Source organism: Panthera pardus, unplaced genomic scaffold, assembly GCF_024362965.1.
Source record: "Panthera pardus isolate Hobbes unplaced genomic scaffold, ASM2436296v1 HiC_scaffold_13, whole genome shotgun sequence".
Classification (NCBI taxonomy): Eukaryota; Metazoa; Chordata; class Mammalia; order Carnivora; family Felidae; genus Panthera; species Panthera pardus.
The window spans coordinates 40155987-40168238 of record NW_026526688.1 but is presented as its reverse complement, the minus strand read 5'-3'; the positions used below and the strand labels follow the sequence as shown (position 1 = coordinate 40168238).

At 33.7% G+C, this 12252-nt stretch overlaps 1 protein-coding gene across 6 annotated transcripts in view; it reads left to right on the top strand.

Annotated features, from left to right (window-relative positions):
• HOOK3 (hook microtubule tethering protein 3) overlaps window positions 1-12252 on the top strand; it is a 116169-nt gene that overhangs the window by 62865 nt on the left and 41052 nt on the right. For all 6 annotated transcript variants that reach the window (XM_053901009.1, XM_019440640.2, XM_053901012.1 and 3 more), the window contains 3 exons: window positions 1167-1368; window positions 5661-5771; window positions 6497-6584. In XM_053901009.1, coding sequence (XP_053756984.1) covers window positions 1167-1368; window positions 5661-5771; window positions 6497-6584 — 401 coding nt within the window. The remainder of the gene's footprint in view (window positions 1-1166; window positions 1369-5660; window positions 5772-6496; window positions 6585-12252) is intronic.

The window sequence follows — 12252 nt, the reverse complement described above, 5'->3', positions numbered from 1 at the left end:
GATACTGTCACACCCCACGAGGCATCATTTCCTTGCTGGACCAGTTTACCTGCACCTCGACTGTTCTCTCACTAAGTGCCTTCACTCTCTGCCACCTCAATTTGCCACCATTCCACTTGTATAATCTATCTTCTGTCGGATCATTCCAGCCATTTACACTTTTGCTCTTTGAATACTGAGAATGAATAGAGAAAATCACATAGTGATACAGTTTTGTCCTACTACAAAGCCATGATCTTTACTCTTCCTTGGGCTCTTACCTGTGGTCCACCATTCTGCTGCTCATGAAAGATAGCTCTGTCTCCCATTTCTCTCATAGCTAGCACCTATTTCCATAACTCTTTTCACCTGGACACCCACACCTCCCCCCCCCCCCCCCCCCACCTCTCAATGCTTTAGTCTCAGTAGATGACATTGTCTCCTACTGCATCAAGGAAAAACCATGAGCTGTGGGGACTCTCCATGTCCTGTACTTCCTGCACCTCTAACTGCCCTGCATTCCCACCTATCTTTTCATTTTTGCTTTTAGAATGTAGACTTGTCATTCTTTCTCATGTCCAGTGCTGATTCCTTCTTCAGAGCTCTGGGTCTCAATACTTCTTGCTTACACAAGGACTGTGTTCCATCTGTTATCATTTCTCTTTGCATTTGGATCTCCCACTTTAGCATATATTTATATGTTTAGGTCTCTCATCTTAGAAAAAAGACTTACTCCTCTCTCCTTCCCTCCAGAACAAATTTAGATTACACAAGGTAAAATTTACATTCTCTCCTTAACTCCTTAAAATGTGCCCTCTCCTACTCCCACTGCTGCACGGAAATGGCTGTTCCTTTGGTCACTAATGTCATTCTAATTGCCAAATCATTTGGACACTGCACAATTTATTTTGCTTCTTTGCTACATGTCACTGTGCTGGCTACCCCCCTACACACACCCCACCACCACCACTTGCTTTCCTGAAATTATATGACATTCTCCATTACAAGTTTTGCTGTAATTTTGGTCATATTTTTTAGCCTGAACAAAACATTAATCTAGAGTCACCTTTGGTCTTATAACTTCATTTGAATGTGTTCTTTTCTGGCAGTCCCTCTTGGTTTAGCACTATTAAAACAGCTTTACAACTCGATGTGTTTCTGATTTCTGATTTCCCATCTCATTCTAGACATTCTTCTGATAAAGTGTCTAAACTAGAAGGCCAAGTGGAATCATATAAAAAGAAGCTAGAAGATCTTGGTGATTTGAGGCGTCAGGTTAAACTCTTAGAAGAAAAGAATACTATGTATATGCAGAACACTGTCAGTCTAGAGGAAGAGTTAAGAAAAGCCAATGCAGCTCGAAGTCAACTTGAGACATATAAGAGACAGGTAAAAAGAATAGTAACAAAGTTTCTTAATGATGTTTTCAAGCAAGCTTTCCATTATAATACTGTGGCTTACCAAAAATCCACTGACTTTTGTTTTCACAGTATTCTGTTTTTTACCTATGGAAACTTCGTTCTTTTTTTCTTACTAAGTTCTTAATTTTAATTCCAGTATAGCTAACATTAAAACTTAGTTCTTATCCAGAGGTTACCAACTAGTCTCTATAGCAAATCTTTTTATTGTTTTTTATTTTTAAGTTATTATGTAATACTTAAGAAATACACAAAAGTAAAAGAATAAGTATCTATGCTTAAAAAAATAAAACATACTCTTCCCCTCTTCATTATAGTAACCACTATGCTGTTTTGTAGTTTTCTTTCCCGTGCATCTCTTTATTCTTTTGGTGCATATATATTTACTCATGTATGTGTATACGTATGTATGTATGTATGTATGTATGTGTGTGTGTGTATATATATATATATATGTGTGTGTGTGTGTGTATATGTATATATGTGTATATATAATGTGTAACATTTTTGACATGTTTCTCTATAAACTCTATATATGAACTCTAAATGATATAGTAAAAAGACTCTTCTGTGATTTACTTTGCTCAGTATATTTGTGAAATTTGTTTATGTTGACAGGTATAGCTTTATTCGTTTCATATGTACTGCTATACAGTATCCTGTTGAGTCACGAAACCACAGCTTATCCATTTTCCTATTGAAGGACAACATAGGATGTTTCAACATTTCTTTTAATTACAAGAAATATCACAATGAATAGTATTGAACATGTCCTCTTCTATACATGTGTGAAAGTTTTACAGCTATAAGGAATTTCTTCCTAGAGTATCTTCATTTAATGAGATACTGCTAAATTGCTCTTCAAAATGATTGTATTACTAACCAGAAGTTTGTATGAATCCCTGTTGTTCCACATCATCACCAACACATAGTATTGTCACACTTGAAATTTTGCCAGTTGGTTGAATATGAAATCGTGTTGCCTCATGATTATACTTTGCATTACCCTAATTACAAATATATTTACTGATTACATTTCTTTTGTGAATTGCCCATTTTTAATCTTCTATTCATTTTTAAAATTGTGTTATTTCTTGCTGATTTCTGAAAGTTCTTTATATGGTCTTGCTATTAATCTTTTGTCAATTACACTTGCTATTTTTATTTCCTACCATTCTGTGACCTTTCTCTTTACCTTTTTTGAGATTGATTAACTTTAAATATCTTTTTATGATATTGTCTTCAATATTTTGTCTTTTGTCTTAAATAATTTCCTACATAAAGATGTAAGACTAACCTCTCTTTTCTTAACAAAGATTTAAAGTTAGTTTTGTGCACAATTAGTTCTTCAAATCACACAGAATTAATATTTGTGTAGGATGCTAGGTTAAGGATCCATTTGAATACCTCATTGTCTGTGTAGGCAACCAGTCAACGTAGTAGCATTTATTTAGTAGTCCGTTTCTTCCACAATGACCTGCAAGTCCATCTTATCACATACCTAAAGTTTCCATCTTAAATGTGAGTTTGTTTCTGGGTGCTCTCTTCTGTTTCATTGGTTTATATGTCTATTCTGACACAATACCCCACTGTCTTATTTATAAATTTTTAGTAATTTAATATTTGATAATACACCTTGTTCTTTTTCAAAACTGTCTCTTAGAACTTTTCCTTAGCTAAATACCCAAAACTTTTGGGAATTATTATTGCATTGACTCTTGTTGGTTAATTTGGGGAGAATTGACATCTTTATGACAATGAATGTTCCTATTTGATCAATATATCTTTCCATTTATTTAGATCTTCAGTGTCTTTCAGTTTTGTAATTTTCTTCTAAATGTCATGCACATATTACATTTACTCTTAGGTACCTTGTTCAGATTTTATAACTGCAATTAGCAAAACAAAGGATACCATTTTCAGTTTGTTGTTTACTTATGCAATTGAAATCGATGTTTATGTCATTTTACAACCATGCCAGATTCTCATATTACTTCTAATGTCTGCAGTATCTCTTGTCAGAAGTCATATAAAATACAAATAAAATAGTTTTGTTTCTCTTTTTCTATTCCATACCATTTTTTTCCTTCTCAATCAGCATGTTTGACCTGTAATACAACTCAGAATAGAAGTAATCATATTAGGCAACCATTTCTTGTTGATTTTGTACAGAATGCTTTAAATGTTTTGCCAATGTATTAGCATATATTGTTCAGGGTGTCTATTTTAAATGGATATTAAACTTAATCAGCTCCTTTTCCTGCACTATTGAGATACTCCTATTCTGCTCTTCCTTTCTATTAATGTTGATGAATTATATTAATGGATTGTCTCTGCTTAAGCTATCCTTGCATTCCTGAATCAAAACTCATTTAGTCACTGCAGATTTATTGGTTTCACATTATTAGATTTGCTTTGTTCATTTTATTTAGAATATTTTGCCTCTGTGATTCACTTGAAGGTTTCTATCTCATACTTTCCTTATCTGATTTTGGCATCAAAACTATACTAGCTTAAAATGAGTTGGAGAAGATTGAGTAGAACAGCTCTGTGCACCGTGAATACTGGCAAGTTTTTTGCTGGGTATATTTCTCTTTATTTTTTAAATTTATTTTTTAATGCTTATTTTTTGAGAGACAGCGTGAGCAGGGGAGGGGCAGAGAGAGAGGGAGACACAGAATCTGAAGCATGCTCCGGGCTCTGAGCTGCCAGCACAGAGCCCAATGTGGGGCTTGAACTCACAAACTGTGAGATCATGACCTGAACCGAAGTCAGACACTCAACCGTCTGAGCCACCCAGGCGCCCCCTGGGTATATTTCTTCCCAACATTTTATTACTCAATTTTCAACATACACTAAAGTTGAAAGAATTAGTTAACTTGAATGCGGACTAAGAAACTACCCAAAATAAATGTAGCCCAAAGAAACTATACGTGACATTAAAAGATGTTAAATTAAAATCAGATGATCCAATTAGAGTTCCAGAAAAGAGAACAGCAAGAAATATAAAAAGATGTTATTTGAGGAAAAGGATGGGTGAACATTGTTTTAGAACTAATGAAGGACATCAGAGGTAGTATTTACAGTGAATTACAAACTAAATAAATAAGGAATCTACAACTAGAAACACTGCAGTGAAATTCTGTAATACACTAATTCTCTCCACCTATTTCTGATCTGGAGCTTAATATACTTTGTTTTTCAATGATAATATTTTTCTTTCCAAAAGTTCTCTTTGAGTGTTCTTCAAACCTGCCTGATCATCTTCCTTTCTTAATTTAGATTTCCATCTTTATTTACTTTAAGTATTAAACCTACTATTTTATAACTAATAATTCCAATCTGAAATCCTTTCAGGTCTTATTCTACTAGTTTGTTGTTAGTGTTGTTAATGATAATGGTGTTCATGGTGGCTTCTTTATGGCCTTTGCTCTTTCATTTGGCTCCTCTTTATCTTCAGGAATACTAGGAGGTTTTGGTTGATGTTGTATTCTTCCAAACAATGTTTCGTATATGCCAGATTTGTCACAGCACTACCAACCAGGACAACTTTAAATTAATTGCCTGGGTTAGGATTTGCTGGATAAAGCCCGTGGTAAAAATGGAAACACAAATCTACATGTTAGTAGGCCATAGTTACAAACTTTCAAGTTATACTTGTTTAAACCCAGAGCACTCACTTTATGACAGGCAAGCTTCCTTACTGATTTTTTCCAGCTAATGGATTTTTTTTCCTAACCTACCTGTTTACTGACTCAGCACCTTTTAGAGCCCAAGATGGTTAAACAACTGGTCTTCCTTTACATTCAAAGCTCTAGTTTCCTGGTATTAGCAGTTGGTGCCTCGTGGAACCTGTAGCTTCCATACAGACTTCCTACTCATTTCAGGCCCTGAAGCTTTCTCTTACTTTCTTGTAAGCACAGCTGTGCAATCAGGTTTTTTGTTCCCTAGCATTTCTTTTGCTTTGTGCTGAGTTTCAGACCCCTCTGTTATGTGTAGTACAGGAAATGAAAGTCTGTACTGTACATTCTTTGTAATTTTGTACATTGCTACTTTGGATAATCAGATTTTAGAACCCATAATGTCTGAGCAGATTTTTGTTACTTGTTCTCTCTGTTGGGTTAGGCTGCTATATTGTACACTTTTTTTTTTCTTTTTGATATTTGTTGCTGGAGGGGGGAGTTTTCATAGCTCTGTGGAAGAAAATAGTGATAATTTCCAACGTTTCAAATTTTAAAAATTAATGGTACCTTTCTGTATCAGGTAGTAGAACTACAAAATAGATTATCTGAAGAATCGAAGAAAGCAGATAAATTAGATTTTGAATATAAGCGGCTAAAAGAAAAAGTTGACAGTCTTCAAAAAGAAAAAGATGTGAGTATATATGTATTAGGCACTTTGGTTTTGAACATTGCTAAAATTAAGACAATGACATTTAATTCATATTTGGACTATAATAATTCCTTCTATTTATAAATTTAAAAATTAGAGATCCTATTTGTTTTTAAATTATAGACGATTTACATTTGTGTTTCAGAAATAAATCTAAAATAAAAGATTAAAAGAATGTTTTTACTTCCACTCTAATTTCTTTTGTATACTTTTATGTTTTCTACCACTTTTGTTTCTCATACATTGTTCTGCTCATGACTTTCTATAAATTTGAATAGCGTTTCTGTTTTCTGTATAATTGAGAGGACACAATTCTTTTTGTTGTTGTTCATCATATCTTGAATCTTTTAAAAATATTTTTACTTTGTCATGGTTGATGAATATTTAGTCTTAGCTCTTTGATCTTTTTATGTCTAATGAAAAGAATGTTATATAATGTACTTTATATAATGTACTGGAGTAAACAGTTTTGTTTCTTATGTTTAACTGTGTATAACATATTGCCTTGCACATAGTAGATATTTAATATTGTTAAATATTAAATTTGTTGTAATTTTGTCCTTTTATGATCTTTCTATGGAAGATCAAAACATGAAACATGTCCATGTTCCCTACTGTTCATCACTCTCTTAGGTAAGGCAAAGACCACTGATGAATAAATTCATAAAATGTAAAGCTAACTTTCCTTATTTTTGATGTCCCTCCAGAGGTTAAGAACAGAAAGGGATTCTCTGAAGGAAACCATTGAAGAGCTTCGTTGTGTACAGGCGCAAGAAGGACAGCTCACAACTCAAGGTAAAAACATTTCAGTAGCTCAAGCAAGATCATTTATTTTTTACAGTATGAGTAGAAATTTTTGATTCATTTTAAGATGCTTGCACCAGTGGATGAAAATGAAAAACTGGTGAAGAGGCATGAAGTTGATATAAATTATAAACTGTTACCCAGATTTTGTGGCAAATAGGCTGTAGTTAATAAGACCAGATTTACTTGGCCTATTTTGTATTTTAATTATATGTAAATATTTGAATTTTATTAGATCAAAAGCATAAACATTTGTTAAATCATCTGTGTTAATAATAAACCTGGAAAATTTTATTCTGGGAAGTTTCTTATGACCTCTTTTAAAAGTCAGTCAGTGGTTTTTTTTTCGCCTGAGATGTGAGGTGGATATCAATGCATTACAGGACTTCTGTACAAAGTAGAACTCTGCTCTTCTCACAGGGAAGGAGCAGCACTTAGCTCGAAGTTAGTCCCTTCCACTTTTGTCATCATGCTGGCAGATGTGGAGCCTGAACGGTGACTTGTACAGCTTCACAGTTTGTTCACCCCTGTTCGAGTAACCTGCCCTTGGCTTTTCAGTTACCCAAAACTGGAATTCTTCCTCTCCTCTGACTACAACCTCCTTTTTCTCCTCCTCATTCCTTCTGCCTACCGCATTTCACCTTTAACCCCCTCTCTGTTGTTCCTAAAAAAAATTTTTTTTAATGTTTATTTATTTTTGAGACAATGCGAGAGACAGAGTGCAAGCAGACAGAGGGAGACACAATCTGAAGCGGGCTCCAGGCTCTGAGCTGTCAGCCCAGAACCCAATGCGGGGCTCAAACTCACGAACCGTGAGATCATGACCTGAGCCAAAGTCGGACGCTTAACTGACTGAGCCACTCAGGTGCCCCCCGCTCTGTGATTTCTATTTCTGTTGATCAGCTCTCTTCTGGCCTCATTTTCCAGCTTACACAGCCCACCTCACAGCCATTTAACTTTGTTCTGATCACCACCATCTTTCCTTAATGGTGAAAGCTTGTCAAACACCAGTTCAGATTGCCTAAAGTTTTTTTTCTCTGTTCCAAATTAACCAGGGCCAGCTAAAGACAGTTATATATCTTTCTCTTTTTTTTTCCTTTTTTAAATTAAGGTATAATTGACATAACATTGTATTAGTTTCAAGTGTACAACCTAATGATTCGATATTGGTATTTATTGTGAAATGATCACCACACGAAGTCTAATTAACATTCGTCAACATACACAGTTACAAAATTTGTTTTCTTGTGATGAGAACTTTTAACTTATTCTCAACAACTTTCAGTATGCAATATAGTGTTATTAACTATAGTCACCACGCTATACATTATATCTGTGTGACTTATTTATTTTATATCTGGAAGTTTGTACCTTTTGACCCCTTCACCCATTTTGCCCACCCCCTCATATCTCACCTCTGGCAATCACCAATCTGTTCTCTGTATCTGTGGCTTGGTTTTTTTGTATTTTTTATTTTGTTTTGTTTTGTTTTTAGATTCCACATGTAAATGAAATCACACAATATTTGTCTTTCTGTGTCTGAGTTATTCACTTAGCATATTGCTCTCAAGATGCATCATATCACAAATGGCAAGATTTCCTTCTTATGGAGTTCATATATACATATGTGTGTGTGTGTATATATGTATATATATATATAATCTCACAATTTGTTTATATATCAATTGATGGAAACTTAAGCTGCTTCCATGTCTTAACTATTGTAAATAATGAGGGCACAGGTATCTTTTCAAGTTAGTATTTTCGTTTTCTGTGATTAAATTCTCAGAAGAGGAATTGCTGGATCATATGGTAGTTCTATTTTTAATTTATGTTTTCCACAATGGCTGCACCAACTTACATTCCACCAACAGTGCACAAGGGTTCCCTTTTCTCCACATTCTCACCAAAGCTTGTTATCTCTTGTCCTTTTGACTGGTGTGAGGTGATAGCTCATGTGGTCTTGATTTGCATTTCCCTCCTGATGAGTGATGTTCAGCATCTTTTCATGTACTTGTTGGCCATCTGGATGTCTTCCTCAGAGAAATGTCTATTCGGATCCTCTGCTCATTTCTTAACTGGTTTTTTTGCAGTTGAGTTGTATGAGCTCTTTAAATGTTTTTATATTAACCCCTTATCAGATGTATTGTTTGCAAATATTTTCTTACATTTAGTGCATTGTCTTTTCATTTTGTTCAGTTTCCTTTGCTATGGAGAGGCTTTTTAGTTTGAAGTAGTCAGTATTAGATTTTTGCTTTTGAGAAAATTATATATCTTGCTTGTCTTCACCAAAAATTATTTCTGAACGTAATTGGATACTCATTGCTGCTTGGTAATCCTTTCATGTATCTCTAATCTACTGTATAAGTTTTTCCCAAATTTTAAGAATCAGCCTAAACCTTAATTCCTTAACTCTCAGCCCCCATATCAAGAGAGGCTATCTCATGTAAACTTACACTTTTGTTTCTTTGCTACCTATGAGCCTATATGTTTTAACCTTATTTATGTATATGTCGTTGACATAGCAAATTTGCTCAAAAAATTTACCCTAATGAATTAAATCATCATTTATAATAGTGAAATTTAGAAACAACCTAAAAGTCTCATTCAACTGTAAACTGTAGAGCCATTTAAAAAAAGAACTATATCTTATATGCCTGACCTGGAGAGATATGTATGTTATGTCATTAAGTTAAAAAAAATGGTGACACCATCTGTGAGAAACACTCTCAGCAAGCTTCAATAGAAAGAAACTTCCTCAACCTAATAAGGATATCTATGAAAAACCTACAGCTAACTTTATACTTAATGGTGAATACTAAATGTTTTCCCTAAGATCAGGAGCAAGGCAAGGATGATCACTATTTTTTATGTGTTATTATTTATCAAACTCCAGCATAGTTAACATACAGTGTTAAACTAGTTTCAGGTGTACAATATAGTGATTCAACAATACTGTACATTACTCACTGCTCATTCTAAGTGTACTCCTTAATCCTCTTCACCTATTTCACCCATCCCCCCACCCACCTCCCTTCTGGCAACCATCAGTTTGTTCTTCATAGTTAGCAGTTTGTTTTTTGTATTGTTTCTTTTTTTTTCTTTTGTTCATTTGTTTCTTAAATTTCACATATGAGTGAAATCATATGATATTTGTCCTTCTCTGACTTATTTCACTTAGAATTATTCTATCTCCCTCTATGGTGTTACAAATGGCATGGTTTCATTCTTTTTTATGGCTGCATTATATATATATGTGTGTGTGTATGTATGTATATATATATATATGTATGTATATATATATATATATATATATATATATAATGAATATCACATTTTCTTTATCCATTTATTTATCAGTGGACACTTGGACTGCTTCCATAATTTGGCTGTTGTAAATAATGCTTCAGTAAACATGGGGGTGCATAAAGGATGTTCACTCTTGCTGCTTCTTTTCATTGTCGTATCAGAGGTTCTTGCAGTCAGGCAAGAAAAAGAAATAAAACACATTCAGATTAGAAAGGAGGACGTAAAAAAAATCACAGAACTAGTAAATGAGTTCAGCAAGGCCTCAATATATAAAAAGATCAGTATATAAATACCAATTATATTTTTGTGTACTATGAGTAAATTATCTGGAAATGAAATTACAATAGTAGCATAAAGAATAAAATGCTTAGGAGTAAGTTTAATAAAGAAGCATAACATTTGCAACAATGTGGATAGAACTAGAGTATATTATACTAAGCAAAATAAGTCAATCAGAGAAACACAAATACATGATTTCACTCGTGGCATTTAAGATACAAAACAGATGAACATAAGGGAAGGGAAGCAAAAATAATATAAAAACAGAGAGAGGCAAACCATAAGAGACTCTTAAATGCAAAGAGCAAACTCTTCATTTGCTCTAGGGTTTGGGTTGGGGGGAAGGGCTAAAGGGGTGAAGGGCATTAAGGAGGACACTTGCTGAGACGAGCACTGGGTGTTACATGTAAGTGATGAATCGCTAAATTCTGTACCTGAAATAATTATTACACTATATGTTAACTAACTTGGATTTGAATTAAAAAAATATATATAAGCATAAGACCTGTACACTGAAAACTATTAAGTCATTGCCAAGCTAAAGATCTAAATAAATGGAGAGACAATCCATGTTCAGGTATCAGAAAATTCACTCTAGTTAAGACTGCAGTCCTCTTAATATTGACTTTATTGAATAATAAAGATTCAATGCAATCCCAATCAAATTCTAAGCAGATTTCCTTTGTAGAAATTGACAAACTTATTCAATTTATGTGAAAATACAAAGGAACCAGTATAACCAAGAAAAAAAATCTTGGAAAGGAAAAGGTTGGAGAAATCACATTCTGATTTCAAACTTACTATAAAGCTACTGTAATTGAAAAACATGAAATTCACATAAGAGTAGACATACAAAGATCAATGTACTGTATCACATTAAGAGAATGAAGGGAGAAAAATCACATAATCATTTCAATTGCAGAAAAGGCATTTGACAAAGTCTAACACCATCATTAAAAGAAAAAAAAAAAACATAAAAAACTTCAATAAATTAGGAAGAGTGCTAGAAAGGGAACTTCCACAATATGATGAAGTCCATATGTAAAAAATCCACAGCTCACATCAACTCAATTATGAAAGACTGAAAGCTTTTCCTCTAAGATCAGAAGCAAGACTACCAACTACCACCACTTCTACACTTCTATTGAACATAGCCCAGCAAGTTCTAACCAGACCAATTAGACAAAAGAAAAATTTTTTAATCTAAATTGGAAAGAACTAAAACTATCTTTCGAGTTGGCATGATCACAAAAAACAAAAAACACCCGTTAGAACTAGTAAAATGAATTCAACAAAGTTGTAGGATGCAGCTCAGTTACATTAGCAGCAAAAATATATATGCAAACACTAATAATGAAAAATCTAAAAAGGAAATTAAGAAAATAATTTTATATATAACAGGATCAAAGAGAATAAAATACATGGGAATAAATTTAACCAAGGAAGCAAAGACTTGCACCCTGAAAACTACTGTTGCCACTTCTTACAGAAAAATGAAAAACCCATCCTAAAATTAATATAGAATCTCAAGGGATCCTGAATAGCCAAAATAGTCTTAAAAAGGAAAAAAGTTGGAGAACTCACCCTGATTATTTCAAAACTTAATATAATTGTAGCAATTGGAGTAGTGTGGTATAGGCATAAAGACAGTCATATAAGGCCAGCAGAATAGAATAGAAAGCCCAGAAATAAACCCTTCCTTATGTCGTCAGTCGATTTTCAACAACAGTGTCAAAACCATTCAGTGAGGGAAAGGAAAGTCTTTTCAATATACTGTGCTGGAAAAACTGGATATCTACATCCAAACTCATGTTTTAAAAAATGGACTCAAAATGGGTAAAAGACCTAATGTAAGGGCTAAACCTATAAAACAGAGGAAAATTGTCATGACTTTGGATTTGGCAATGATTTCTTGGAATTGATACCAAAAGCTAAGTCAGCAAATGAAACAAATTGGACTTCATCAAAATTAAAACTTCTGTGCATTGAAGAACACTATTTTTTTTTAATTTTTTTTAACGTTTATTTATTTTTGAGACAGAGAGACAGAGCATGAACGGGGGAGGGTCAG